Genomic DNA, 15,084 nt, shown 5'->3' on the forward strand with positions numbered 1-15,084 from the left:
GATGTTCACACACATCCACATGCATGCACACAAATATCTGCCTTCCCTCTTTGACACTCTCAGCGGCCTTGAGACCCCATGGGTCTGACCTTGGGCTGGGCAGCCCATTAATGAAAGATTCTTTCTGGGACAGCTCCATTCACGTGTCCCGGAAGGGGTGGCACATGCTGCTGAACCTATGTTTCCACATGGCCATGACCGCTGCCGTCTTTGCAGGAGGCATTATGCTCACCAATTACCAGATGGTCTGCCAGGCAGTAAGTGGAGCGGGCACCAGGGGCTCCGAGCTGAGTGATGGCAGTGTACGATTAGATTATGAGGTGCAGAGCAAGAAGAGAGGCCACTGGGAACAGGCCCTGGCTCCACTGTTCCCTCTGTCAGCCTTGGAGGTTGACTCGGGGCCTGCAGTGGCATGGAAAGTGCCAGGGTGGTAGGAACCAGGCCAGAGGAAGTAGGAAGTGGGGCTTCAGAGTGGAAGTGGGGATCAAGAGAAGTCAGGGAGTAGCCACACAGCAACAGCAGGTTCCAAAGAGCCCCTGAGGTGGGAGTGAAGCCTAGGTGGAAGTGGACAGAGTGTGGAGAGTATCTGGTCACCAGGGGGCTGGGTAGAAAGAGCTGTGTGGGTGGGGGTGCAGACATGGGAAGAGGGGAGCATACTGGCAGGGCTCAGGCTCTGGGGTGGCCCAGCCGAGCTCCCGTGGCCCAGCATCAGTGCCTTGACCACAGGTGGGCATCACTCTGCACTACTCTTCGCTGTCCACACTGCTCTGGATGGGGGTGAAGGCGCGAGTCCTGCACAAGGAGCTCACCTGGAGGGTGCCCCCTCCACAAGAAGGTGACCCTCCCCCTCCTGCTCCCCGGCCCATGCTCCGGTAAGCATTTCTGAAGTCAGCTATGCAGTGGGAGGGGACTTAGACTCAGCCAGCCACACAGCTGCAAAGTAAGCACATCCCACAGGCTCTTCATATGTGACAGGGCCAGGGACGAGGTGACTCCAAAGAGCACTGGGCAGGGATCCCAGGAGCCTGAGGGGTACCCTGATTTCTGACAGCAGTTCTAGCCTCTGTCCCTTAGAACAGTCTCGGCCAAGGCCTGTCTCCCAGGGCTGCCTGGGAGGGGCCTTGCATCCCTGGCATAAAACAAATCCCAAAACAAAACAACGACAACAAAACACCAACAACCAACCTGTGACAGATTTAAAGGGAAAAGAGTAGGACAGAGACACTGAGTGGAGGGCTCTGAGCACCTGGTCCTTCCTTCCCACCTTATCTCTGATGTCGAAACCCTGTCCCCCTCTAGGTTCTATCTGATTGCTGGAGGGATCCCACTTATAATCTGTGGCATCACAGCTGCGGTCAACATCCATAACTACCGGGACCACAGTCCCTAGTGAGTACCTTTCCCTGCTGCCCATCACTGCTGCCTGCATGGCTGCCCCAGACCTACCCACCTAGGCCCCCCACCCCCGCCCTAGTCAGCGGCCTGACTAACCCTGACTCATACCCTGCATATGACTAAGCCAGGACTGCCTCTCCACTCCTGGGACCCCCCCCGCCTGGCCAGCGATGCGGTCTCCTGTCCTAATCCACTGCTCCTCTCTTCCCTAGCTGCTGGCTGGTGTGGCGTCCCAGTCTCGGTGCCTTTTACATCCCGGTGGCTTTGATTCTGCTGATCACCTGGATCTACTTCCTGTGTGCAGGGCTGCACTTACGGGGTCCTTTGGCAAAGAGGCCGAAGGGCAGCAGCAGCAGGATCTCCCTGGAGCCAGGGGAGGAACTGAGGGCTTCCACCAGGCTCAGGAGCAGCGGCGCCTTCCTGAGTGACTCGGGTTCCCTGCTGGCAACCGGGAGCACAGGGGTGGCGACCCCAGGGGCCACAGGGGATGGTGATGGCCTCTATTCTCCGGGAGTTCAGCTAGGGGCGCTGATGACCACACACTTCCTGTACCTGGCCATGTGGGCCTGTGGAGCCCTGGCTGTGTCCCAGCGCTGGCTGCCCCGGGTGGTATGCAGCTGTCTCTATGGGGTGGCAGCCTCAGCCCTGGGCCTCTTCGTCTTCACACATCACTGTGCCAGGCGCAGGGACGTCAGGGCCTCCTGGCGCGCGTGCTGTCCCCCGGCTTTGCCCTCGGCCCCCCACATCCCAATCCGTGCAGTGCCCGGCACCATCAAGGATGGTCCCCTCGTGGTGGCCGAGGGGCCCGCATCCCTGCAGTCCTCTTTGAGTGGCAGCAGCGGCCCTTGCAAACTTACAAACCTGCAGCTGGCCCAGAGTCAGGGGTGCGAGATGGCGGCGACCCGCGGGGATGGGGAGCCTGAGCCCACGGGTTCCAGGGCGGGCCTGGCCCCGCGCCACCCCAACAACATGCACCACGGGCGGCGCGCGCACCGGAGCAGGGCCAAGGCGCTTCGTTCGGGGGAAGCAGGTGGCAGGAACCGGCTGCGGGCTGTGCGCGCAGGCGCGGTCCTCGGGGCACCCGAGCCGCCCTCCAGCGAGAGCGGCAGCCAGCGGCGTACCCCGAGCGACAGCCACCCGCCGGAGGGCGAGGCTGCGCTTATGCCATCCGAAGGCAGCGACACGAGTGCTGCTCCGCCCCCAGAGGCGGGGTGGCCGGGCCAGCGACGCAGCGCCAGCCGTGACAGCCTCAGGGGCAGCGGCAGCGCGCTGGAGGAGAGCAAGCGGCGCTCGTACCCACTCAACACTGCCAGCCTTAACGGTGCGCCCAAGGGTGGCAAATACGACGATACCGGCGTGGAGGCGGCCAGCGGCGGCTGCATGAAGACTGGCCTCTGGAAGAGCGAGACCACCGTCTAGGGCAGGCGCACCCGGATTGTTACCGCGAGCTCCTGAGCTCCAGCGGGGCCCACAGAGACGGCTACTGACAGTCAGCAGGGCCAAGGCGGCAATGTCGGTGTCGGTAGCCCGGGAGGCTGGGGAAAACAGAGGCAGTTGTCTTGCCTAGAGAGCCACCCCTCTGCAGTAGCGACGACCCAAGAAACACGCATGACACTTCCGTCCAGCTCAGGCCAGTTTTAAGGTCGAGTTCTAGGAGCCCTTCCAGGGAGGCGTAAAGTCCTGTTGGTCTGTGAGCGGAGGAGCTGTCCAGCCAGGGCAGGCTCCTCCCCAAGTCTCCGTGTTACTGTGCACCTGGCCTCTGTGGCAGCCGCCAGCCTCCCCAAGAAGACAGGACAGGAGCCTGGGCCTCGCAGGCCCTCTGCTGCCTGCCTACCCCGGGGAACCTCACTCCCCAGGCTTTGGCTCTGTGAGCCATCCTAGCACAGGAGCCACTGCCAGGCCCAGGTGGCGTTAACTGGTGCTGCTCTTAAGATTATGCACTTGGGGATGGTGCGTGGTGTGAAGGGTAGCCATGGAGATCAGCCAGTCCTGTAGGAGCCAGGCAGGTGGAAGGGCACTCAGTTGCAGTTAGAGGTGACATCATTCCAGTGACTGGTACCCAAACAGGCCTGAGGCGGCATCTCAGAACAGTCTAGTCCCCCACCTGCAAAGCTGACTGCCAGGTGCCTGGTGACGAGGGAACTGGAGGGCGCCCCCCACCTGGATCCGGGCAGGAATGCACGAACAACGCTCTGAAGATGGCTCCACCTGATGCTGCAGGTGGTGTTTGGAGAAGCACTTAAGTTCAGTTAAGAGATCCAGTGTCTGCCTTCCAACGCGGAGGGACAGAGGAAGAGCACCTCCTTGCCTCTGTGAAGCCATATGGAAGAACCACCCCAGTAAATACAAACTCCACGATAGGGAGAAACCTTCAGCTTCCTGACTCACAGAAGCCCAGCCAAGCCCTGAGGCAGGGACTGGGGTCGCTTCAGCGTAAGGGTCTGTGCCTTCACTACTTTAAAACACCAGCACCTGGTTTTTCCCAACCTAAAATGCAAACACCAGCCTCACTACAGGACCAAGCACAAGTGGAAGGAACCTAGGACCCTGTGAATAGCAGTGAGACCCAGGTCTGGCCCAGGTCCCTTCCTAGTCTTATCAGCCTGGCCTAATCATGTGGAAAGAGGACACAGGGAGGGGAAACTTACGCTCCTTGAGATAGGTCCTGTTATTTATGCTTGCTGCACAGACAATATTAGGGGGGGAAAAGCTTTGTATTATTCTTACACATACGCTGGCTGTTGTTTACATACCCTGCCAATGCCTTAGCACTGGAGAGCTTTTTGCAATATGCTGGGGAGAGGGAGGGAGGGAATGAAAAGTGCCAAAGAAAACATGTATTTAAAAGCTTGGATTTTATACAATAGAATGTTTTCTAGCAGATGTCTCTTGTTTTAATATATTAAAATTTTGCAAAGCCCTCAGCTATAGCTGTAGTCCACCCACGGTCCTTTTATTAATGAGGTAGAGGATCTCGTGACACCATGCACACAATTGCCTGACAGTGCTCAGAATCAACAGGCCAAAAGTTTCCCAGCTCCTGTGCCTCTGGGGGTTAACACCACTGCAAATGCCAGCAGCTCCACAAATAGCAGGAAAGCCCCACCAGGCCTGCAGAATCATCAATAGCGGTGTGTTCAACTCAAGCCAGGGAGAGAGAGAGCCCAGCCATTTCCCCCAAGTCTTAAGAAAGTCATCCCACAGAATGTGAATGTATTCAACTTGCTGTCCCGTAGCCAAGGGACAGGAGTCTTTCCCACCCACAGCCGTGTACATACTCCTCCCAACTTCCCTTCAGGACCCCAGGTCCAACTAACTACAGCACCCCTCTTGGTTCCTTCAAACAAGAAAGATATGCAGGTGCTTACGTGCACCTATTTCCTGGGATCATTAGCACACTGCTTTGGAGGAGGTGAGGTACCTCCAATGGGTGTGCATCAAGGAGGGTTGGGGACACTCAGGGCAGCCTGGCTAGCAGCTTGGGCTCTCTGAAAGTCCCTAACTTCCTGAGGGGTGCGCAGGTACTGCTCTATTTCACTATCAGAAATATTCTCGTCTCCAGTGACTGTGGAGACGGGGGGCGTGGGGCACGTCCGCTTCGGGGGCTTCAGCATGCAGGGTGGGAGAAGAAGTGCAGGACTGGCTGGTCGCTTCCCCTTAGACAAATCTAAGGTGCTGTGCCCCACCTCCTCTTCTCCCTGTCTTTGTCTCTGCCTCTGCTGTTCCTTCTCTTTGGTCTCCATTTCTGACGATCCATCCTGAAAGGCCATTCGGAGCAGCAGATGGCGGTGCTGGAGAAGATCACCAATGTGCTTCACCACAGACCGTTTGTCAAGTTTCAGAACCCGTAACCAGGCCAGCTGCTCAGCCATCCGAAGCAAGATAGCCACCAGCTCCTGCAGCCTCGAGGCAGCGGGATAGGGCAGATCCACATTTGCCATTTTACAAAATTGGGCCAGGGAACATGTCAGCCGATCTGAAGGCCGGAGAGACTGCCACGCCAGGAAAGTAGCTGCGGTGATGACAGGCAAGGGATGCCGCCCAGTTACCAGCCACGTCTCACTGGCCAGTTCTACCAGCTGCAAGGCTCGAGACAGCATCTGCTCTTTGTCTTCCACATATTTGGCTGGCACAGATGGAGAGGCTTGGAACAATTTGAAGCTGAAACAACCAAAACGAGGGTCAGGTCTCCATGACAGGGGCTGCTCTTCCAGAGTAAGGAAGGACAGTCCGCTCAAGATGGGGAAGCTATTCTGCCCTCAATCTACTGGTCAGCAAATTCAGAGAGGTCACGATAGAAAACGAGGCAAGTGCTCTGCACATCAGAGGAAGGGCAGAAACCAACAGCGAGGCACTAACATCAGTTGAGCACCTCCCCATTTGCCACTATTCTTTACAATGTTCTCATTTAACCTACTTAAAATTCCATGCTGTTTTGTGCATTTAGAGTTGAAAAACTTATGCCTAGCCACCCAGCTAAGAAGTAAGCAAGGTTCAGAAATGTCTTTTCTTTTTCTTTTGGTGCTGGGGATTAAACTCAGGCCCTCACTCATGCTAGACCCCCTCTCCGTAACCAATCTCCAAACCCAAGGCTATATGACACCAACTGCCTTTGTTTTCTACTGTGTTTGTTAGAAGAAACAAGAAAGAACATAGCTTCTTAAAAAAAAAAAAAAGGCTCAGTTTTTAGTCCCAGTTCTGCCTTTAACCAATACTCCTTCAGCTCCATTCACAGATGATCCCACAGCCACACTGCTCCACACTGTGCAACTCCAAGAAGTGCCCTTCATAGAGCATGTAACACAAGTTCAAGTCAGCAGCCCTACGCCAAGGCTAGTAACTACTTTTCTTAAACCATTAGGTTGCTGTGAAGGCAAAGAGATTTGAAAATTAAGTATTCTAGAAATACACAACAGTATCAACCTTACTGGTAAGCAGGCATGGGATATGGAGAATAGATTTTTCTCCCACATTATTTTAAATGAACTCTGAATTTTTTAAATGAAAAAAAAAGAAAAAAGATAGACCTAGGCAAAATGATTCAGATATGCAGACCTATCCATCCCAGTGTCCCCGCCAGGCAGGTACCTGCTACAGTAAGTCTTCACCAAGTCAGCCAAGCATAGAGATGGCACATCCAGCCCCAGGAGCTTCACTATCTGCATGTAGGCACCAGAAAACACATCCAGGTCTGCATACAACAGGGTGCAGATGGTTCCCATGGTTAGGGGCCAGTTGTGCTGACGGCAGGTGATTAAAACACAGCACCCAACCAATACTTCCTTCTTCTGCAGCCTGGCTGTTCGGATGCCAGAGTGCTGGTATGCCTGCTGGTAGTAGGTGATAGCAGTCTCCTCAAATGTCGTTGGCAACTGCAGAACTCGACAGAGATCTCTCACTCGGCGGAGACCTAGGAAAACCCACAGCTAAAGTTAGAGGGGTTGGAGGAAATAGTGTGCACAACCTAGGAAGATCTTCTATGACTTCATTAAGTTTTTCTAAATGTCACAGATATCCGAGGCACAAATAATCCACCTGTCTATATCAACAGGAGAACATTTGATTTTTTTTTTTTTGCTTTGTTTTTTTGTAGTGCTGGGAATCAAACCAGGGCCTCCCCACCCCTGAAGCCAAAGTTTTATCCAGGTTCCTCTCAAACATACCCCTGTGCAAGCCCAAAACACATCCTGAATGGCTACGACTCTCAGAAACATCTCCAACTTTGATTTCTAATTGCTAGTTTCTTCTACTCTCCCTTACACTAGTAATGCTTAAAACAAGAAAAGCACACAGACAGGCAGGGCCATCAGGATAATTTTCTTTAAAGCCATTGTGTCATAAAAGGATGATTCTCACCTCGTTGCTGGCTGCGACTAACTTGTTCATTCTCCCCTGTGCTTCGAGAATACGTTATTTCTGTAAGACAACGAACAACAAATAGCATGCTTACCCTCTATTCGTTAGAACCCTGCCCTCCCACCACACAAGGCCAGGGAGCAGAATTCTGATCATTGCATGTCTGTTCCCTGCCCCACAGACTGGTGCCCATGCAAGCATAAGAAAAGGCTCATCTAGTTTTCTACCTCCACAGGGGGATCAAATACATTGAGATTAAAGGTTAGTCCCACACTTATACCAGCTCCAACTATTCCAAAGTTTCAGTCCTTTTCCCTCGCATTCAATTTAGGTAATTTTCTTGGCTACAGATATCTATCTATCTATCTCTATCTATCTATCTATCGATAGATAGATAGAGATAGATAGAGATAGATAGATATATCTATCTATATATATATTGGGGGGGGGGGGGTATCAGGGATGGAACTCGGGTCCTTGAGCTTGCGCAGCAGGCGGAGAAACCCCTGAGCTAAATCCGCGGCCCATTGGCTACAGATTTTGAAGGCTGCCCTGTTCAGATACTTGGAAAGCAAAGAAAAAGGGGATTTTTCCTGTTGTTTTGCCAATTAGTGCTACTCTAAATTCATAACGAATTTACCCACAACCTTTCAACACTGACCAAACTCTTCCTGCTTCATTTATTCAACATTTATTATACCCACTATGTACACCAGATGCCGCACTAGAAAACACAGGTGAATGGCAGCCCCTGACCTCCTTCTTCCGTCCACAAGTAAGTGTGCGCAGGACAAGGAAAGATGGAATTAAGAAGAGAAACCAGCGGCCAACCGATTCACCGCCCCAGATCATGTCCAAGGCCCGCAGAAGGCCAGGAACAAGTACAGTACCTCGGAGGTTGCTCTCCTCGCTGAAGGTAGTGGTAAGGACCCCTTCGGTGACCACACAGCCGCAGTCTGAACACACCAGCTGGCTCTGCGAATAGTGCGAGTCTTCTACGAGCTCAGCGGAGCCGCAGTCGGGGCAACAGCCTCTGCCCGGCATTTCACTCTGAAAACCACTGTGGAGCCTCTGCATCCACAATTGTGCCCAACCTGAACTAAAGGGGGACGCTTATAAAGGCTTCACCTTTGTCTTCGGGCCAGCGTGAAGAAGGGAGCAGTGGTTCGTTCCACCCCGCAGCTCGCGCAACTTCCGGTCTTCTGCTCCGCTCTCTCGGGTAGAAACGTGAGCTGGGAAATAAGGTTCCTGGCCTGAACTGCGGCTTAGGTTCTCTACTATCTGTAGTTTTTTGGTTTTTTTGTTTTTTCTTAAATTCTTTTATTGGTACATTTTAGGTATACAATACATTTACATTTATCTTTGGGTGCTTGTACCTGTACATGATGTATCTTGGTTCTTAGTTTTTCCCCATTACCTGTGCGCCCTTCACCCCCTCCACCCTTCCCTATTTGCATACTTCCTTTCCATTTTTTTTTCTTTTCTCATAATTTTTCCTTTCCATTCTTCCCTTTCCCCATCTCCTCCCACCACCCCTACCCCTTTGGATCTTTTCCTATGTCAAAGTATCAATTATTATTTATTAATCCTTTTAATCCTTATTTACACTCAGTTTCTCACACTAGAGAAACTATTCAGTATTTACACATGTGTGTCTTATTTATTTCACTTAAGAGGATGGCCTCAATATGCATCCATTTAGTTATAAATGTCTCTAGTTTCTAATTCTTTATAGCTGAGTAGTACTCCATTTCATTAAAAAACCACATCTTCTTTATCCAGTTTCCAGTTGATGGGCACTTGGGGTGTTTCCAAGCTTTAGCTATTACAAACTGTGCCACAATAAACATGGGAACACATATATCTCTGTGGTATGATTCTTTTAATTCTCTTGGGAAGATCCCCAGCAGGGGAATAGCTGGGTCAAATGAGACCTCTAGTCCTAGTTCTTTGAGGTATCTCCACACCGATTTCCATAGTGGTTGCACCAGTCTGCACTCCCACCAACAATGGAGAAGGGTTCCTTTCTCTCCACACCCCCGCCAGCATTTGTTATTGGTTGATTTCCTGATAGCAGCCACTCTTTCTGGGGTGAGGTGGAATCTCAGTGTTGTTTTCATCTGCATCTCTCGAATGACCAGTGATGTCGAACAGTTTTTCATATCTTTATTTGCTGCTTTTACTTCTTTGTCTGAGAAATGTCTGTTCATTTCAGATGCCCATTTTTGAATTGGGTCTTTGAATTTGGGGGGGTCTGATTTTTTTCGGTTCTTTATATACTCTAGTACTGTCTGTAGTTTGAAGTGTGCCACTTTGGGGAGGTTAAATTTGGATAAACTTTTTATTTACATGACTATGTTCCACAGACAAGAAATTGTCACCATCCTTGAACAACCTTTCTTTTTTTCCCTGTAATGGGGATCGATCAATCTCTCTCTCTCTCCCTCCCTCCCTCCCTCTCTCTCTTTCTCCCCCCTTTCCCCTCTTTCCTCTCTCTCTCTTCTTTCTCTCCCTCCCTCTCTCTCTTTCTCCCCCCTTCTTTCCCTCTCTCCCTTCTCTCTCTCTTCTTCCTCCCTCCATCCATACTTCCCTTTCTTCTTTTTGATACTAGATATTGAACTCAGAGCCTCATGCTACAACCACAGGCTGGACCCAGCCTTAGGATTCTCCTGCCTCAGTCTCCAGACTGCTGAGATTACAGGGCTGTACCTCAAGGCCCAGCCCCACCCTCTTGAAAACATGGAATTGCAGGTTCAGCTTTTCTCTTTGGTAATGAATGTTGATTTGGGCCATAGTAAAAAGTTTGTCACTAAAAGACAGAGTAGTGTATCCAGACAGCAAGAAAATGTGTTCTTTTCTCCAGAGCTGCTTCCTCTAGCAAGTTGCTTCTTCTTTTTGAAGTCTTTTTTCTTCCCCTGGACTATAAAATAAGGGAGTTGAATGCAAATCTAGACTGGTAACCTCAGATGCTTTCAGAGGCCAGGCAGGGAATATCTAACAGACTTTGGATGAATAATGGAGTGTGGTCAAGCTTTTAGCAAACTGGAGGATGCAAGCAGATTCAGATGTGGTTTAACCTTGAGCTTTAGCCAGATGTGGTGGCACACATCCGTCGCCCCAGAACTCTGGAGGCTTAGGCAGAGGATCACAAGTTCAAGCCCAGCTTTGAGATCTTGTCTCAAAAACTAAAGGGGTGGGGGCCGGCGATTTAGCTCAGTGGTTCTGCCGCCTGCTTCGCAAGGACAAGAACCCGAGTTCGATCCCTGGTACAAAAAAAAAAAAAAAAAAAAAACTAAAGAGGTGAGGATGTAGCTCAATGTGCAAAGCCCCTGGGGTCAATCCTCAATACTGGAAAAAAAAATCATCTGTTTCGCAGGAGCCCTCTGGCTCACAATTACTACTGTGTAAACCTCCTGCTTTTATTTAAAACAAAATTTCATAGGACTGTCTTCACAGATCAATAGGAAAATGTGAAAAAAACAAACCAAGCAAAAATACCTTGGTGAAGCATCCCTTCTTTTCCACAGTTTCTGTACTTGATATCCAGAGCTAAGGATACCACCTCCACCCCAAGAGATCACTCTCAGGTGTGAGAATCACTGCTCCTTATTAGAGAAGTCCCACCCACTGCCACAGGGCTCCATCACACTGGAGGAGACCCTTCCTTTGACCCAGGGAAACAATAATTTGTAAAATTGAATAGCCAGCACAAGCCAGCCTCTCAAGAGGCTGAGACAGGAGGATCACAAGTTCAAGGCTCACCTGGGCAACATAATGAGACCCTGACTCAAAATGAAAAGCATAAACTTGGCTGGGGATGTAGCTCAGTGATAGGGCATTCCTGGGTTCAATTAGATATTGAAAAAAAATGAGTACATTGCTGCCCCATAGCAGCAGGGGACTTTGGCATTTCAAGTTCTATCTCCGTGACTTGCCTGCTAATGTGAGGAGTAGGGTGGGGATTTATTTCTGGTTGTCTGGAAGAAATATTAAAAGGCACTTGCAAGGGTGCACACGTGCACCTTAGAGACATTCATGAGTTTTGCCAGTACTCTTGACATTCTTCCTGGTATGTCCATAAAAGTAACACAATTAGCAGTGAAAGTACTGCTATGTTAGTATGCAGAACAGCTCCTATTTTGTACCTGTCTGAACCCAACTGTGTTAAAGAAAACAAAAGCAGGATTTTACATAGCCTTGACATCCCACTTTCTGTGGCGTCACTCACTGTAAAGTGGCAGAGTTGCTTTACAATCCCTCTCCACCCAGCAACTCAGGGGTAGCAGAGTGTCTTTCCCAGTCACAAGTGAGCCTACAAGAAACTTGTTCTCAGACACAGGCTGGGAAGAGGGCAAGATCTAGGTTAGAAGTTAGTGTACTCTGCTAAGCCTTGTGACTCCCCAGTTGATTTACTTGGAAATGTATTTGCCTCTCTCCAAGAAATCAGGGCAGCACATCATCCTTAGTGTGCTCTGTGCTACAAACTCTTCTAAGGGTCACCGTCCTTCATGATAGTGACTTTAATTGGTGCTCCTCAGCTGAGTGCCCAGAACAGGCTAGGACAGAGGCACTGCAGAGGGGAGGCTGACAGAAGGAGCTGCAGATGTGGTCCAGGTGTGTGATGCTTCAGGCTCTTTCCCAAGGACACTAAAGACAGATGTGCTGAAGGAGAGGTGCTCTCTATCCAGCCTCCTTTGGCATCTGCCTGTCTGCCTTTCCCTCTGCTTGCAAGTTTCTTTGATAAAGACCCCATCCAGGGAGGGCTGGTACTATGTACAGAGCTGCTCAGCTCTGTGGATGTCTGTCATGGGTGGGCCTGTGCAAAGCGCCAGGCAGACTGATTTCCTGAGGCAGATTCATTGTTGTCTAGGGCAAGGATGGGGAGAGTTGGGCTGCTCTTTAGGCCTGTCTCGGGCCCCAGCTTGCTCGACTGACATCTTGTGACTCTATCCCAGTATGCTGAGTCCCCAGTATACTCTCATTGTCACACTAAGTTTGCAGCTACCTCAGGGTGTGGAGCCTTCCTGACCAGATTGCCTTCCACCGCCACAACTCTAACCCATGCTCACTCCTCACCACAGGACAGAGCATGGCCAGGATTCCTCCTAAATCCTGGTATCTTTCCTCACCCATGTCCAGCGTCCCCTTCTGCATTGTTTATTCTGTTCTCTGTGTACACACACACTCTCTGTCTCTCTTCCCCTCTCCCAGTCTGAGGATTAAGGATTAAGTTTCTTGAACTCTTAGGAACCAAGGCACCAGAGCACTCATAGCCAGTGGTCACGGACCCCATCCCCTTTGACGAGTAGGCTCAGCAGGAATACTGGGCCCTTGCTGGAACTTCTCTCTTCTGGGAGGCTGAGGCTCATCTGACTTATTGGAGTCGTATGAGGGACTACTAAGTTCCATGGACTCCATTTTCCCTGCTGTTCCAAATGTCTCCGTCTGTGATTCCAAGTGAATCATGGGACATTATCTCCTTTGCCCTTGAAGTGGTTCTGGATGAGGGGCTGTAACTTTCTGTACATGGCCAGTAGCAGATAATTTTCATTTCCAGGGCACAGAGACTGTGGCTGCTTCTCACCTCTGCACTTGTGATGTGAAAACAGCTGCAGGCAGTGACACAGTGAGCCCAGCTGCGTTCCAGTAAGGACTGGTCTAGAGAAGGACACCAAGATTTGTGTTCCATGTAATTCTCAAGTGTCATGAAATCCTGGTATTTGATTTTTTCAATCATTAAATAAATGTAAAATGGGAACAACCTCCTGTACACGACCATGGTCTGTGGCAAGTCCTCACTCTGGCCCAGAGGTGGCTGCCATAACCCAAGCCAGGAGAACCTAGTTCATCTTCACAGCCACCTCAGCTCTTTGTTGTCAGCTGGGACAGCCACCATCAGCTGTTGTTGGAGAGTGTAGATCTTTGCAGACAATTTATTGACATGGAGGTACGTTCAAAACAAGATATACTGTGATTGTTAGAGTTCCATCGCTGAGACACAAATACCCGAGATAACCAAACTTCAAAAGAAGAAAGTTATTTTGGCTCATGGTTTCACAGGTTTCAGTCCATGGTCATTGGGTCCACTGTTCCACTGTGGCCTGTGGAAAGGCAGCACATCATGGTTGCCGTATGTGGTGGAGTAGAGCTGCTCCTCTCATGGCAGCCAGGAAGCCAGGAGACAGGAAGGGGCGAGTCCCAGTACCCCCTTCAAGGCCACACTTCAGTGACCAATTTCCCACTAGGTCCCACCTCTCTGAGACCCCTCCCTTCCTACAGTCCCACGGGCCTTTCCCATAGGGACCTTTGGGGAACATTTCAGATCCAGACAGTAATCTATCCACCTTTTACAGGCCATCTATTTGTATGTGAGAAAAAAGTCCTAGGACAAGTCAAAGTAATAGTGGTTAATTCTTGGTAGTGGGGAGACGATGATTTTTCATTTTCTTGTTGAAGAACAAACATGTTATATTACCTAGAAAAATCTACAGACCAAGCAAGTGGAGAGTGGAGAGGGAGGAACACTGTCTGCTGTTCTTTCAGAATGGACCACAAGGGGCCTTTAGATCAGCTAAGAAGAATTTGAGGCCACCTGGCCAGGATGGACTGGTACTTGCTGAGCCACTGGACCTTTGGGGCTTGACTGCCTTTGGCTCTGAATGCTGGCTTTTAGAGTTTACTTTTTATGTTGTTCAGATACCCTATAATAATTTCTCTTATTTTCTTGATTTTTTAAAATAAAAGCTTTCTGTTATTAGCAGCTGGGCTAAGATTAGCAGCTGGGCTAAGAATGATTTGTGTCCCCTCCTTGGACTGGAGTTTGCAACTACAATGGGCTGCCCCTAAGGGCTGGGCTGGTGGCTGAGAGAATTCCGAAAGCAAGAGAACGAATCTCAGAGAGCTGATGTCATTTGTGCAAATTAAACTTTCCTGCCTTCAGGATTCTTCTTCTAGAAGCCTTTTTTTTCTTTTCTTTTTTCAAACCAAACGTACAGGGTTCTGAGTTTTAAGAGAAGCTGGTTTTGCGGGGGGGGGGGGGGGGGGCGGGGGCAGTGTGTGGCTCGGTGGTAAAGCGCTTGCCTAGCATGCACGAGGGCCTGGGTCCCATTCCCACCAGAGAGAGAAGAGCTGTTTTTGGACCCCTTGACTTGGTGGACCCACCATCAATGTCCAGTTGGGGTAACCAGGCCCTCTACTAAACCCAGGGAGGCTCGAGGAGGTGACCTTTGTCTCTCCAAGAGGAGCAGCATCTGCTCCATTTCCAGTGGCCAGGGTTTTGGAGGGAAGACAGTGAGCCACACACCACACCTGTGATGCCAATGATACTCACCCCTCACAGGCTTGGCCTTTTGGAGAGATGAGCACAGAAGACTCTTGCCCTGCCCTTATAACTTTGGTCCAGAAGTGGATCAGCTACCTGAGTCCAGGACCTCCTTCTGAACTTGGGGTCAACTCAACTTGTGCTCCAAAGCGCAGACTACATTCTCTGGAAAGCCTTGTGTAGGGGGAAGGAAATCAAGAAGGGGGTCCATATCCAAAGACTCAGCCAATGGCACCACCTGCAAAGGAGGTGAGGCTTAGCAATGGGGTGGAAACTCATATGCCATCTGGTAAATGCCATAATCCTTCAGGACAAGAGGAGTGTGTCACAGGGAAGGGATGATGTTCTATCCTCTGAGGGAAGAAAGGGCCTCCAGAGCAGGTGGCAGCAGCACGGATCCAAGAGTGAGACCCTCGTGGGATGAGAAACCAGTCACGCACACCACCCCAAGAAGTCTTTCCAGCAGGACAGAAGAAACTTTCCATACCTGCACTGAAGCGCACACACAAATC

General features: G+C 50.6%; 2 protein-coding genes across 4 annotated transcripts in view; one reads left to right on the plus strand and one right to left on the minus strand.

Annotated features, from left to right (window-relative positions):
- Positions 1 to 4,325, plus strand: part of Adgra2 (adhesion G protein-coupled receptor A2) — a 38,463-nt gene extending 34,138 nt beyond the window's left edge. For all 3 annotated transcript variants that reach the window (XM_021236823.2, XM_004855382.3, XM_087217283.1), the window contains 4 exons: positions 134 to 257; positions 727 to 872; positions 1,300 to 1,389; positions 1,608 to 4,325. In XM_021236823.2, coding sequence (XP_021092482.1) covers positions 134 to 257; positions 727 to 872; positions 1,300 to 1,389; positions 1,608 to 2,814 — 1,567 coding nt within the window. In that variant the 3' untranslated portion in view covers positions 2,815 to 4,325. The remainder of the gene's footprint in view (positions 1 to 133; positions 258 to 726; positions 873 to 1,299; positions 1,390 to 1,607) is intronic.
- On the minus strand, positions 4,234 to 8,453 carry Brf2 (BRF2 general transcription factor IIIB subunit). Its single transcript, XM_004855383.4, has 4 exons — positions 8,142 to 8,453; positions 7,252 to 7,311; positions 6,484 to 6,805; positions 4,234 to 5,556 (listed from the first exon to the last, which is right to left on the minus strand). The coding sequence occupies exons 1-4, from the start codon at positions 8,326 to 8,328 to the stop codon at positions 4,833 to 4,835; spliced, it is 1,293 nt and encodes a 430-aa protein (XP_004855440.1). The 5' UTR covers positions 8,329 to 8,453; the 3' UTR covers positions 4,234 to 4,832.
- Positions 8,454 to 15,084: the final 6,631 nt, after the last annotated feature.

The sequence above is a fragment of the Heterocephalus glaber genome, unplaced genomic scaffold, assembly GCF_053883595.1.
Source record: "Heterocephalus glaber isolate CG9 unplaced genomic scaffold, H.glaber_assembly_v1.0 deba00001461, whole genome shotgun sequence".
Classification (NCBI taxonomy): Eukaryota; Metazoa; Chordata; class Mammalia; order Rodentia; family Bathyergidae; genus Heterocephalus; species Heterocephalus glaber.

Bases quoted from the DNA above. Each gene is read 5' to 3' on its own strand.
- Brf2 (XM_004855383.4), bottom strand. From the start codon at position 8,328: ATGCAGAGGCTCCACAGTGGTTTTCAGAGTGAAATGCCGGGCAGAGGC. The intron at 6,806-7,251 runs GTGAGAATCATC...GGGTTTTCCTAG, and splicing joins TAGTCGCAGCCAGCAACGAG to GTCTCCGCCGAGTGAGAGAT. The intron at 5,557-6,483 runs GTACCTGCCTGG...TGGTTGTTTCAG, and splicing joins GTGAAGACTTACTGTAGCAG to CTTCAAATTGTTCCAAGCCT.